Here is a 14,980-nt window from a genome sequence, read left to right as displayed (position 1 = left end):
AGTACGTAGCGTGAATATTAGTACGTAGCGTGAATATTAGTACGTAGTGTGTGATCCTAAAACACATCCGAGTTGAATCAAAGTCGCTTTTTGAAACTATTTGAACTGAATCTGTCAGAATACCTTGAAGATGAAGTGAGCTTTATGTCAGCGTGCAGAATCATATTAGAATGATCTTCTGTTTTCATATCTTTTCATGTCGCGCTAATGAAGCTGAAATTGAAGCGTAACTAAAACCTGCAGGAGTCCAAATTTAACAAGAGACATTTTCTAAAGGTGTGAAATCTGAACTGGAGTTTGTTTTTCCCGCGTCCACTAGTGAGGACGACGTCTCTGCTGCTTCACACTGAATCCTCTGAAGCCTCTCTTCTTCTTCTCCTCCTCGTTAACCCACATGTCTGAGTCCTCCTCCCACTGATCCTCTCGTCTCCTGAGAGGAGAATCACCCTTTAATCCTCTCAGTCATGATGACTTCTCTGTTTTACATCCGGCTCCATCCACAAGAAACACATTTTCATAACAAAGAACACTGCTAACATTTCACAAAGCTTGCATCATGCATCCTCGTGCTGCTCAACTCACAGATACGCTGTTTCTTTGCTTTTCTTTCACCTGACAAATACATTTTTTTTGCACAGTCCTCCAAATTTCCTACGCTTTTATTTTTTGTTAGAAGGCGTGTGACCGATCAGCCCCCCCCCCCCCCCTTTGTAAGCCACTCTGGGTTAAACGTACAAGCTCAATGCTTCACACGTGGAGTGAAGGTGGAGTAAAGCCCTATTTCAACAAGGATTAAAGTCCAAAGTTGTTGTTGTTTTTGAGCGTCGAGGACATTTTGTTCCTTCTGTTCAGGCCGACTCCTCGTGTCTTTCCACAACAAACTTGTCAGAGTCACAAATCCTTCATGCAAAGTTTCACTTCAACAAATCCTCCCCCTCCAAAATAAAGGTTCCCGTTCTCAAAGGGGACGACGCTCCATCTGGTGTCAGTCTTCTAATCCCCCGCTCGTCTATTTCTGGCTTTCAAAAACTCGTTTAAATCCCCCCGTGGCCGTCCTCTCACTCTGTTGTCTCTATTTTCTCTCCCGTCCTTATCTCCCCTCCGTTTCTTTTATTGTCTTCTGGGGAACAAATGTTTTCCTGACAATGATTGTCTTTTTCCTCCCCTCCATCTCCCTCATTGTTCCTTTCCTCCCATCACTCCCTTCCCCCCATCACTCCCTTCCCCTCATCACTCCCTTCCTCCCATCACTCCCTTCACTCCCTTCGGGGCGCTCACACATCGGTGGCGTTCAGGTGGGTGGACACCACGTCCTGGGTTTCAAGCACGATCTTCTTCGCCCTCCCTCCTCCTCCCCCTCCCCCCACGGGGTGAATGCTGTCCAGCCGTCCGCCCCTCCCCCTCTCCCCTCCCCCCCTGCGACACTTGAAGACAGCGAGGAAGGCGGCGCGGTAGTTGCGGTTCATCCAGCCGTACAGCAGCGGGTTGGCGAAGGTGGAGCACATGGCGACCACGTGGAAGACGGTGTAGAGCAGGCGGAAGTCGCGCATGTCCAGCACCGTGCTGTCGATGTCGGTGGCCAGCTGGAAGGCGTGGAAGGGCAGCCAGCTGACGGCGAACACCACCACCATGGTCACCAGCATCTTGGTGGTTTTGCGGCGCCGGCGGTGGCGCTCGGCGGTGGCGGTGCTGCTGCCGGCGCCGCTCTCTGCCGGGCTGACGTGGCGGCGCAGTTTGGACCAGATGTGGGCGTAGGCGAAGGAGATGATGGACAGTGGCAGGAAGTACTGGAGGATCAGCATGGAGATGCTGTAGACCGTGCCGTCCGTGTTTTTGCCGGGCCACTTCTCCGTGCACACCTGAGACACGACAAGAAGATATTCAGTTTGTTTCATACTTTAGGTTGGTGTGAGTTTACTTTATATCGATTTAAATGTCTTTAGCATTAACGTTTGGAGACGGGAGATGAAAGAGATGGAGAGGCAGCAGAGAGATCAAAGAGAGCGGGTGTGTGTGTGTGTGTGTGTGTGTGTGTGTGTGTGTGTGTGAGTGTGTGTGTGTACCTGTATGGTGTGTCCAGGCTGCAGGCTGAAGGAGCCGTACTCTCTGAAGATGGCCAGAGGGCTGGCGAGCACAGCGCTCAGCACCCAGGTCAGCGCGATCACCCCGAAGCACACGTCCTTACGCATCCTGGTCTCCAGGTGGTACACGATGCACCTGAAACACATCCACACATCTCATGTCCATCGGTTGACTTGTAAAAGATCGGCGGACGGCTGTTTGGATCAATAATGGAGGAGGGAACACATCCGTGTTTGTTTACAGGAAGTGCACCGCTATTTATACCTCTCGCCTTCCTGTGAATGTTTTACGAGCTGCCACTTTGGTCGCATCTCTTCCAAAAAGGAAATGACCTCGAGAGACTTCCTGGTTCAAATAAACGAAACACATCTGCTGTTTTTTGTTTTTCTGTTGGAGAGATAGTGAAGGCTGTGAAACAGGAAATAAGGAAACAGCAACGTTAACCATCGTAGTTTAGCTTGTTATCATGCTGACATCTGCTAATTAGATGGACACTAGAGAGATGCAGCTTTAACACATGAAGCTTTGACTTGTTGCCGCCTGTTAGAAACAAATGAGAACATTTCTTCAGAGATGGTTATGTTAAATATCAGCTGAAGACATGCAGAGTGAATTAGTTTGTATTTTTTGGCCTGTTCAGCTAATGGACAGAAACACAGAACTCACATCGTGAAATGTTTCTGCCAAACACAGAACTTTCACAGCGAGTGAAGAAGCTTAGTGCCGGCGGTCTGTGGACAGGTGGACTACAAAACCCACAAACCTAGACAACAGATTGAGGACGTGGGTGAGAGCTCCAGGAACATCTCAAAGGACCGAATATGTTCACAGAACAAGTGTTTAAAGTCCGCTGCTTTATTTAAATCCTGAATCTTTTGTCTTTGAAGCAAACTTTCAGCGCAGCTGTCGGTGTAGTTTATTCATGTTCTGTGCTGAGGAGTTGTGTTGGATTCCAGCAGCTCTGAGATCAGGTCCTCAGGTCAAACAGGGTGAGCTTATGTAAATGTTCCAGTCTTAACTCCTACACTCAAAGCAGCGGGGGCGTCACAGCGGGCTCCATCTGCATGTGAATCTTCATTATAATCCTCTTCTTCAGGTGAAAATGACTTTTAGACTTTTTGCCGTCAGCTCAAAGCGAGCGAGGCGGTCAGAGTCCAGCAGCTCATCAAACCCAAACTCTTCCTCCAACATTTCAATGTCACTTCGCTCAACTTTTGCAGAATTAAACTTCCCAGTTCAGCCGAGCGAGCGGACGTTGTTTTCCAGAGCGAGCTACAGCTGAAGATGAGCGTTAATACGAGATATGACGTGTTTGGAAACAATTAGAAGAAAAAGTTCACACAACAGCCTGAATTAGTTTCTTCTGTTTTTACAAACTTAAACTTCCTGGAGATAAAGTAGTTATGAGGCCAAAGAACGAAATTATTTCTTGTAAATTAGTAAAACATAATCTTGTATATTTACTACTTTAATACCAGAGGATATTAAAGTTTAATTTCCTTGTAAATTCTATTTTATTTTCACCTACAACGGCCCTAATGCGTCCTCGTATTATTGTGAACATATTAAAACTGCGACATGAAAGTTTTAACAGACCGTGATCACTGATCCCCGCCTTCCCTCTAAGCCCCGCCCACCGGTGGCGGTCCAGTGATCACTGATCCCCGCCTTCCCTCTAAGCCCCGCCCACCGGTGGCGGTCCAGTGATCACTGATCCCCGCCTTCCCTCTAAGCCCCGCCCACCTGTGGCGGTCCAGGGCGATGACGTTGAGCGTCACTGTGGAGACGTGCACGGCGAGGCCCTGGGCGTACGGCAGCAGGAAGCAGAGCGTGCTGCCGAACTTCCACTCTCCCTGCAGCGTGTAGACGAGGGTGAAGGGGAGGCACAGCGTGTTCACCAGCAGGTCGGCTGCAGACACAACACAGGAAGTTCACAAGTTAGTAGACATGTCCTCCTGGGAATGAGACAGATGTGTGTGTTTAACATCTCTAGGATTGATGCTCTTTGGTGACGTCTTCTTTGGACTTTCTGTTGCTGCTGATGATCTTTTTATGAATTATCTCCTGAATAACTGCTGATGCTGCTACTGCACGAGGAGGTAATATTGAATATTCTACAAGATTAAAGTCAAATACATTTTCAAGAAGAAACAAAAAAATGTTCCTTCGAGATTAAAATAATTAATTTATGAGAACGAGCCTCAAACATTCAGAGAGATTAAAGTAGTAAATGTAGTGAAGACGGATGAAGAAGCCTTTAATCACCTCGTCTTCACTACATCCACTTTTATCCCTCAACCAAAAAAAAGTTTGATAAAAGTCTTATTTATCTTCCACCGAGGAGCTGATGTTCCAGTTCGGTCTGTTTGTCAGCTGGATTACAGACAGTAAAACTACAGACACTGAAACTACAGACACTAAAACTACAGACACTAAAACCAGACACTGAAACTACAGACACTAAAACCACACACTGAAACTACAGACACTAAAACTACAGACACGGAAACTACAGACACTAAAACTACAGACACTAAAACTACAGACACTAAAACCACAGCAACTAAAACTACAGCCACTAAAACTACAGCAACTAAAACTACAGACACGGAAACTACAGACACTAACACTACAGACACTAAAACTACAGACACGGAAACTACAGACACTAAAACCACATACACTGAAACTACAGACACTAAAACCACACACTGAAAATACAGACACTAAAACTACAGACACTAAAACCACAGCAACTAAAACTACAGACACTAAAACTACAAACACGGAAACTACAGACACTAAAACCACACACTGAAACTACAGACACTAAAACTACAGACACAAACTACAGATACTAAAACCACAACAACAAACCACAGACACTAAAACCACAGACACGGAAACTACTGACACTAAAACGACAGACACGAAAACGACAGACACGGAAACGACAGACACTAAAACGACAGACACGGAAACGACAGACACGGAAACCACAGACTGAAACTACAGACACGAAAACGACAGACACTGAAACTACAGACACTGAAACGACAGACACGGAAACGACAGACACGGAAACTACAGACACGGAAACGACAGACACTGAAACTACAGACACGAAAACGACAGACACTGAAACGACAGACACTGAAACGACAGACACGGAAACGACAGACACTGAAACTACAGACACTGAAACTACAGACACGGAAACGACAGACACGACCGACATCAAACTTGGTGGAAAAGGTGCAGCGACGAAAAACACATTGAGTTTTTAGAGCGGACACACAAATGACATTATTTAAATGAATCTCTTCATCAGCTGATTGTTGTAGATGTGTGTTAATAAGTGTCATTAGCTCCTGGATCTGTACTGCACACGTGCAGACTAGCACTACACTGTCCTCACGTATCCTCCACTCTGCCCTCTGAGCCCTGCTCGGTCTTCCACAGACATGGGGGCCCGGCAGGGACTGGCCCAGTACCGGAAGGGGGGCCAAGGCCAAGTCTACGACCCTCAATCAGTTGGGGATGTTTGGACTGTGATAAGAGCATCGTGCCACATCGTGTTAGAGCAAAAACAAAAAGCTGCAGGGTCTCAGTGTGCTCCCCTCCTCCCTACTGGAGTCCCCAATGTTGCCCTTTAGCTCCCTGTGATGCTTCAGGACTCAAACAGAGTCGGAGAGAGAAACATTCTTTCAAAATATTTTAGGAGACAGGATTGAATGTAAAGGGAAAAAACATTCTGATATCAGCAGCACCCACGATGGCCAAATCATAACTACGTCCTTCAAAATAAAAGACAAAAACATGATTGATGGCTCGATATATGAGCTGGTGGATTTGGTTAAAAAACACCAACATGGACTGATGGGAGGAGATAAGACGCCAACGTCTTTGCCGACACAACACAACGTATCCTCGTATGATGACGTGTGATATCTTACAAAAAGTCCAGCGTCACGCGTCAATAAACTTCTCTCTTCACAGGAAACTAATTAGCTAGGTTTAATGAGTAAGGATCGTTGTTTGGGTTGAAATAACTAGAAGTTTCGTTACGCAAGTACAGAAGTTACGTGAAATAAATCAACTTGACTTCTGGTTTCACACGAGGAGCATCGGTCTCCTGGGTCAAAGGTCGCCTCCACTCTCCCTCTGTGTGGTTGTTTGGTCGTCATACTTGTTCAGGACATGCTGTACATACAAAACATTTTGGTGGGATGTCTACGAGTCACGCCGCATTATTTGTTGTAGGAATAGCTACGAACGCTGACGAGACTTTCTTCTTTCTCTCCATCTGACCTAAAGAGGTTTGTCATCTCAACATGTGTTGACTGTTTTGACTGTTTCAGACATTTAAACAAACGACTCGTGTTTTTCTGGTGAGGACCAGATCCAGTGTCCCGTTTGTTACTCCAGAGAGAAGGACGTCACTCCTCGTAGCCTCGAGGTGTCTGTGAACAGCATCGTGTCATCTGAGCTGTCCGATAAAGAGTGAGCGTTCACATAAAGACAAAGAGACGTGGAGGGAGGGCCAGCGAGCAGCAGCCAGCTCCTGTTTGTGTTTTCAGGGTAATTTAAGCGACGACTTTCTGGCTGCCGCCGTTCTACCTTCCTGCACATTTCACATCACATCTGTCACGCTGCTCCTGCTCCTCTTCCTCGCCTGCTCTGGTCTTTCCTCGCGGCGGCTTCTTCTAGCTCAGCCGGAGTCACATATCGAAGAAATCTGCTTATTAAATGTAGTGAGCATACGACGACTATATATGTCCACATTTCTGGTTACAGGTTGAGCTACATTCTCCTCATGAATATCGTTAAATAAACATTCATAAATATATTCATGAAGTAACAATATTTCTTACTTGAGATCAGTATTGTTTTCCTTGACAACTCCGTCTGTGTAAAAGCAGATATTGAGACTCGTCCTCCTGCATCTTGTCCCAGAAAATACAAAATAAAAGCTCTTTCTCCGTCTCTTACTGTCTCTGAACGCAGCACTTGAAGCAGTTCAGCACATTGGAGGACGTTGATGCACTGAACACAAACTACACGATGAAATTCATCCTCGACAGCAACAAGATCTCGCAACACAAAGCGAGACATCGTGCGATCGTTTGAACAGATCGGACGACTTTAATGAAACCCAGAAAGAAAAGAGGTTTTGTGCCTCTGAACTGTATTTCCTCTCGTTGTCTTTGTCGCGTCGTCTGTCTGTTTTAAGTTGAACTGTTTGAGTAGAAAGTTTCAAAGGAACTTTGTTTACAGTACCCGTTGAGTTCAGTCAGTCGCGTCCATTTGATTTCTGCTCACTGTAAAGCTCCTCTTCATCTTCTCTCATGGAAACATTAAAGTGTTCGACTCTAAAAGGAGCAGCTTGTTATTTTCTGCTACACTTCTTTATATTCAGTCCGCCTCTGTTCTGGAACGCACTGCAGCGACTTCTGTAACCTTTAATGTAACTATGAAAGACTGACAGCAGGGCGATGTTCTCCTTCTGCCTCTGAGTTAGGTCTCTTTTGTTTTGAGATGTGCTGAAAAGGTAGAAAATGTCCAGCTGCCACTTCCTGTTCATGACTTTATGTTTGTTCAGCGTTCATATAACGTATGCAGCCTAATGTGCTGTGCATTCAAGAATAGATACAAGTAGAACGCCTTCCTTTTATAATTTAAATAGATAAAAGCAACAGGAAGAGAGAACGCGTTTCACAGATAAAGAGTTGAATAAGAACCAGAAAACATTTAAAATAAAAAATACATATATGAAAGTCAGCAATCCAGAATTGCTGCTACTCAAAGCTGCACTACTCAGTGCTTTTAAATGTAATGTTAGAACTATCTCATACTCTCATTTTCTTCTACTTCATGAACTTCTTTGTGTTTCTCGAGGGTGAAGTTTGAACTGAACTCGTGCTCAGCTCGTCTTAACCCGAAGGGTCAGTGAGTCACGACTAAAGAGATGTTTCTAAACTGGAGCTCTCCGTCGCCTTGCGGAATCACAACACTCAAAATAATTTCAACAAAACAAAAAAACTCTGGAAACCACAACAAGCATCTAACTGAGCTAAACAGTTAACAGTCTTAACAGTCCTTAAGATTATTTATAATGCTGTCACTGTCCGTGGTCCTGAAGTCACTTTCCGAAGGCTTTCGCTGTCTGTGGTCCTGAAATCTCCCCCTGCCTCATCTAAATTGACCCATCCTTCCATGCTTTCTCTGAAGGCTGTGTTATGAAGGTAATGTATTATTGTTCATCATCAGCCCCCCCCCCCCCCAACACACACAACGACAGACAGCGCTGCCCCATTTTCACACTCCATTACTCCTCATTGTTTACATGTCATTTTTATTTGCCCGTGCGCTTATTAATTCACCTATTTACTTGTTTTCTTGTTCATTCATGCATTTATAACGACATGTTTATTCATGTATTTGTAATACAGAATGTTTTCATGTTTTAATTAATCTATTAATAGATTGGATTAGAAGTCAAATTTATGTTTTAGTAATTAAAACTGTCTTCAGATACTGACTGCACGTTGTTCACCGTCTTTCTTTTGCGGTTTCCTCTCTAATAATTAAAAAATATTTCCAAAAGAACACCTTAAGAGAGCTGACTTTGAGTTGCTGTTTTGAACACGTCCAGTGCCTCTCAGGCAAACACGATCCAGGCAGTAAAAGTATTTTTTGATCTTGCCACCAGTGTGAAATTTCAAGACTGAGCATCGTGTGTCACTTCACAGGCGGAGGACGTGTGAAACCGGCCTCGTCCCACTCTCATTATAAATAAATAGAGCTGAGGTGACATCAGTGGTTGCGCTCTGACGGAGTGTTGTTGATGTGAGAGGACTCAACAGATGTTCGGTCAGAGTTGAGATATTCTCCAGCTCATTAGAACAACGTGAAGCTCTACAGGATGATGCAAATACACGGTTCCATCCTTTACGTGCTGTAAAGCCGGCTCCTGCTCACACGATGCTGAGAAAATGATTTTTTCTATCACTTTGTCTCCATTTTTAGAAAGTACTGCATTTCCTGTTGGCTGTTAGGAAAATGTATCGGAGGAGTTTGACCGCCAAGATCAATAAAACGTACTAAATGAAAACGTGTAGAAATGTAACCCAAACACCAAAGTGATTCTGGACTGTTGTGGTAGATTCTGATATCGATTTCTATGATTAAAGAAATCAACATCAACGGGACATTTAGGAACATAAACAACCCGTCTTCACATGGACAGATTCTGCACACTTAAACGTTTTGTTGAGCCGTAAACTCAACGATTTCATGCAAAGCTGACATGAAGTTGACCGTTTGGGACGAATCTACGTCAGGTTTCTCGGCCCCTTCTCCACTTTTTTTGCATTTTCTAAATGATGCAGTGGGTGGAGGTCGGCATGAAGTCACACTTTAAGAGTTGGGATCAGGGTACCTAAAGAGTAGAACATCTTACAGGGTAAAAATCAACCTGTTGTTCAGCTGGATATCCTGATGAAGGAGAGTTATTCTTTTCATTTAAAGTCAAAGTCTCTTTGTCTTTGTCTTCCACTCTCTTCGTCCGATTCAAATTCCTCTTAAAGAACATTGTCCGATGCTTATTATCAAATGACAGGAGGGTTGAAGTACATGCAGCATGTACACACTCCTAGAACGACTCCTCTGAGCCTCTGGGAGTTCTATTTTTAACTCGTCACATTTTACATCTGGTAACAATGGCGCCGGTTTGTCCTCGTGAGACGTGTGAATGTCAAACACATGAACAATGAATCTCTGACAGAGCAGCGGACATCACGGGGAAACAGATTACAACAGCTGACAGATGTTTGAGTCCTCAACACAGACGACCTACAGAGGGCAACACACACACACACACACACACACACACACACACACACACACACACACACACACACACACGCCATCATGTCTGGGAGGATTTACAAACTGACGGGTCTGACAGCTTCAAATCAGAGCTGTGTGTGTGTGTGTGTGTGTGTGTGTGTGTGTGTGTGTACGTACCAACAGCCAGGTTGGCGATGAAGAAGTTGGTGACGGTGCGGAGCGTCTTGAAGCGGTAGATGACGTAGATGACCAGAGAATTACCCAGAACCCCCAGCACGATGATGGTGCTGTAGGCCAAGATCAACACCACCTGCAGACGACGATAACAACAACAACAACAATAACAGCAGCTTAGTCAACTTTACTGCACCTGCTACTTTAATCTTTTTGTGTATGTTTGTGTATATCAGAAGGAAATATTGTACTTTTTACTGCAGTATATTTGTCTGATGTTTATTAGTAAAGATTCATGTTGAAGGTGTAAGAATCAAGCGTCTACCTGCACACTCAACAGCGTGATGGGGTCCTCTTGAAAGTTCACTCCCTCGAACACCAACGTGGGCGGCGGCGGGGGGGCGGCGCCGGCATTCGGTCCGTAGTCGCGGTAAACGTCCGGCGTGGCATTGGCTGCGCTGAAGGCCTCCATGTCCGATCATATGTGTTCAGACATTTAGTCACTCGGCTGTGAGGACAAAGAGACGGACGCAAAGGTCAGCGACAGGTAAGAAGACAAAGGTCATTAAAGAAGACTCCATCTCCCTTAAAGCTGCACTAACAGGATTTATTTGGCCACTAGGGGGCAGAAGAACAGCACTGATATACTTTTGCCTTATAAAGATGAGTGTTTAAAGGACAGTTGACCTCAAAACCATAAACACATGTTCCTCCTCTCACCTGTAGTGCTATTTATCACTCTGGGGTGTTTAGGTGACAGATGTCGGCCTTCTCTGATATAATGGAACCAGATGTCACTCTGCTTTTTGTGCTCAAAGCGCCCAAAAAAACATACGTTGGAAAAACTCAACAGCAACTTCTCTTTCCAGAAACCCTGACCCGGCTGCTAAAGATAATCCAGACCTTTTTGTGAGCAGTTTCATTTCGGGATTATTTTCTTTACTACTGAACTACGCCAGCCGACCGTATCACGGCGCAGAAGGAAGCGTGCATCTCAGCTAGACAACGCCACAGCTCAGCCAAGGAGGATGTGATTTGGGGTGAACTGTCCCTTTAACGTGTTGGCAAACAGTTTGGATCCAAACATCAGGTGGACATCTTTAGCAGCTAAATGCTCCACTGTGTTCACCAGCTTGTGTCTCTGTGGGAGTCATTCTGCCAGAGAGGACATTTCTCCACTCGTCAACCATGTTTGACTTGTTTCAGAACTGGTCTTTGTTTCCAGACAAACAGCAGATTAGCAGCAGTAATCTGAAGCAGGAGAGGATTTACGCCAGGCTGATTCCCCTAAACCCTTATTTACATGAGGTTTGGTCCGTAGCCAGTTTACACCCTCATGAGCCTCCATCCTGTGAACAAAGGACCGTGCACAGCTCACATGGTTCCACTCACAGATCTGAAGCAACGGTCTGTGGTCATCATCTCAGATGTTGAACCAGTTATTCTTATTCTTAAATGGACTGTGAGTATAAATGACATCAGATTACTTCCAAAAGTAGATCATCAGAAAATCTCCAGTAAACACAGCGAATAACTCTTAAAGCAGAATCACAAATGCATCTCTTTTATGAATACATTCAGATTAAACAATCAGAGAAAAGAGACTTCCAACCAAACTCTCTGTAGAGAAACATCAGCGGTTTACTGACGTTACTCAATAATATTCAAATGATGTGCATAAAGTATGCCTTTGAGAAATGAGGTTATATCTATTAACTATCTATATCTATTACATCTGGTAACAGCAAGTTGTTCAGTTGTGTTGATGAAGACAAACTCTGTGTCATGCAACACTTCATGCTTTCCAGCTCGTGTTGCAAACAATCTGATTTCTGCAGCGAATCTAAAACAAAGTGACAGAGTTTGTATCTGAGGTCTTAAGATGTTGACTCCCATTGTCCCAAAAACGTGTTCCAGTTCATCCTAACTAGCAGGTAAACAATCCACATAACAGCACGAGACTGAGGGGAAGTCAAGAGTGGCTAAAAACTAAAGTGCAGACGGTGGAGCAAACGTAAGAAACACTAGTTGTGGAGAGGTACTTCTTCTTGGAGGTACTTCTTCTTGGAGGTACTTCTTCTTGGAGGAACTTCTTCTTGGAGGTACTTCTTCTTGGAGGAACTTCTTCTTGGAGGTACTTCTTCTTGGAGGAACTTCTTCTTGGAGGTACTTCTTCTTGGAGGTACTTGTTCTTGGAGGAACTTCTTCTTGGAGGTACTTCTCCTTGGAGGAACTTCTTCTTGGAGGAACTTCTTCTTGGAGGAACTTCTTCTTGGAGGAACTTCTTCTTGGAGGTACTTCTTCTTGGAGGTACTTCTTCTTGGAGGAACTTCTTCTTGGAGGAACTTCTTCTTGGAGGTACTTGTTCTTGGAGGAACTTCTTCTTGGTGGTACTTCTTCTTGGAGGTACTTGTTCTTGGAGGAACTTCTTCTTGGAGGAACTTCTGCAGGAAGTGAAGGACAAACTAGCTTTCAGATTTAGCAGCACCACTGGTTCAGTGTTGAAGTGTTAGTGATGTTGATTTATTTGAAAAGACCATAATGCTTTGCAAAATAAGGAAAATCATTATTCAAATATTGTTGTAATTTACTATACAACATAGAACTGAAGAAAACACAAAGAAACTCGTTTTGCAGAAACACGTCTGAACATTGGGTGAATCAGTCGGTGCTGCTCAGCAGCAGATGGTGGTTGTACTGGCAGCTCCCAGTGGACTCACACCATTAAGCTGCAAACATGCAGAAACTAAAAGAGAAGCTTTCATCAGCTCGGACGGATTCAGACCAACGTGGGCGAAGAGAGAGTCTCAAGCTGCCAGAAGGATTTCTGTGTATTTTGATTTGTGTAACCAGAAAATATTCTCTTTTAAAACCTGGAGAAGAAAACCCCAACAGGCTACACGCTACTGATACTGGATCATGACTAAAACAATATTTAAGAATGATGGGAAAATATGAAATACAACAACAGGAGCTTTAACCTCCACAAAGGTCATCCCCTGTCCCCCTGTTCATACACTTCTGGTTGACAACAAACCAAGATGTGACGGACAGAAGCTGAGCCGGCAGAATGCCATAAAAATGAAAAGGCCTCAACTTGAAAGACAGTTTCCATGTTTGAAGCATCCAGCAGTCCGTCACGGTGCAGAGACTCACACTTCACTGTGTTCACAGGTGGGAGGAGACACACCAGCTGTGTGTCAGAGCTTGTTCACACACACACACAGCTGTGACTTCTCCGGTTCACAGCTCGACGGCCTCGGGGGGGAAAGTCAGTCTGCACTCAGACATTAGCAGCGGAATACTTCCACACAAACACACTCGCACCAGCGGGGAAGTGAACGCACTCACAAACAATGCAAACTGCAATCTCTAAGTCAGGCGCACTCACGTGGGAACACACACAGTGAGCGGATCCACTGATCAGGCTGCTTGAGGGCGTTCAGCTCTCGCTCCCCGCTGAGGATCAGTGACGGTAACAACTCACACTCGCCAGGAGAGAAGGAATAAAACAGCACGAGGCGGCGTCTCACAAACACACCTCACTGAAGGTCTGAGGGGGTTTGGAGCACAGGCGGGACAACCTTGGCAATTGTTTCCAATCCACATTACAGGCGAGTGGGATTTTAACTTGTAAATATAGTGAAGAACCTGCTGCCTGTCCTGCTAAGTTACTGCTGATTTTGTTATAATGAAATAACGTTGGACTTCTTCTGGAAAATGTGTTTATCACCAAGTCAGCGGAGCTAATGACGGGGCTTTACTGTAAAGCATTGACAGGAAATGAAAGGTGTTCATCAACCGTTTCACAGCTGAGTGAGTGAAGAGAGGGAGCAGAGGATCAGATCAATAAAATGTTGTTTTCTGACTGTTTCACACCGGTTTTGTCCCCAAACAGACAAACACAACCAACTGGAGGAAGGTGGGACATTGACACATTTTGAATGAATGCAACCAAAGCCAAGGCGGCGAGACAAAGCGGTGTGTATTGACACCCTGAGAACGAGAACGGGCCGCACACCCTGTGCTGTTATTGGCTGGGGGGTTACACCCCCACTGCCCCAAAACACTGACGCCCAGAAACAACCGGAAATCAGCAAAATCAGAAGAAAAGAGAAGATCAGGCAGAGGACAGCGTCTCTATAGACACAGACACCATCAGTCACTGCTAACCAGGAGGCAGTGAAGTCTTCATGTGTTCAGAAGTTCATTTAAGAACATCTCAGTTCTGACATCTCGTCTCTGGAGCCACATGTTAAGCTCAGGCTGCACACATTCATCTTGTACCTGCTCAGGGAACGTCTGTAAAAGCTGTTTTAATGCTGCAGTTTGAGCTCAGTGTCACAAACAGCTGGTGAGCTGCTGCTGCTTCCAGACGCTAGTTCACTGTGACAGGACTCACGACTCCATCTACAGATTTGTGACTTTAATTATGTTTAAAGAGTTCAGATTGAACTACGACAATGAATTCCTTTTTGTTCTCTCAGGACCGTCTGAGGACATCTGCAGTCAGACAGCGTTGGAGGTAATAAAAGAAGCCGGAGGGTAAAAGTCCCACAAACACAAAACACTCAGAGTCACAGGTTTATGAGAAAAGAAGGATCATCGCTTCCCTTTGTACGGTTGGATCAACCTCATCACGGCACAGACGTTAAACACTGTAGAAACGTGAGCCAACGGGTACAAAATACATCAGTTATATTGGTATTTATTTATGTTCATGAAAGAACATTTTAAAAACTCTTGTGCGTGTATCTTTGAGCACCTTGTCCTCGCTCAGAGGAGGGTTGCAGTAATAATCAGTAATCAGTTCATCTGAAACCATCACATCATAGCACCATCACACCATAACACCATCACATCATAGCACCAT

General features: G+C 44.8%; 1 protein-coding gene across 1 annotated transcript in view; it reads right to left on the bottom strand.

Moving 5' to 3' along the window:
* Nucleotides 1–6: 6 nt before the first annotated feature.
* The window catches only part of LOC116401382 (neuropeptide Y receptor type 2-like), a 32,504-nt gene continuing 17,530 nt past the window's right edge, over nucleotides 7–14,980 (bottom strand). The window contains exons 2-6 of the mRNA XM_031879741.1: nucleotides 10,433–10,615; nucleotides 10,111–10,243; nucleotides 3,826–3,991; nucleotides 2,064–2,217; nucleotides 7–1,859 (exon numbers count right to left, since the gene is read on the bottom strand). Of these exons, the coding sequence (XP_031735601.1) occupies nucleotides 1,275–1,859; nucleotides 2,064–2,217; nucleotides 3,826–3,991; nucleotides 10,111–10,243; nucleotides 10,433–10,579 (1,185 nt within the window). The 5' untranslated portion in view covers nucleotides 10,580–10,615 and the 3' untranslated portion in view covers nucleotides 7–1,274. The remainder of the gene's footprint in view (nucleotides 1,860–2,063; nucleotides 2,218–3,825; nucleotides 3,992–10,110; nucleotides 10,244–10,432; nucleotides 10,616–14,980) is intronic.

Source organism: Anarrhichthys ocellatus, unplaced genomic scaffold (genome assembly GCF_004355925.1).
Source record: "Anarrhichthys ocellatus isolate YVR2014 unplaced genomic scaffold, GSC_Weel_1.0 scaffold410, whole genome shotgun sequence".
NCBI lineage: Eukaryota > Metazoa > Chordata > Actinopteri > Perciformes > Anarhichadidae > Anarrhichthys > Anarrhichthys ocellatus.
Note: the sequence above shows the minus strand (reverse complement) of the source record. Positions and strands in the feature narration are given on the sequence as shown.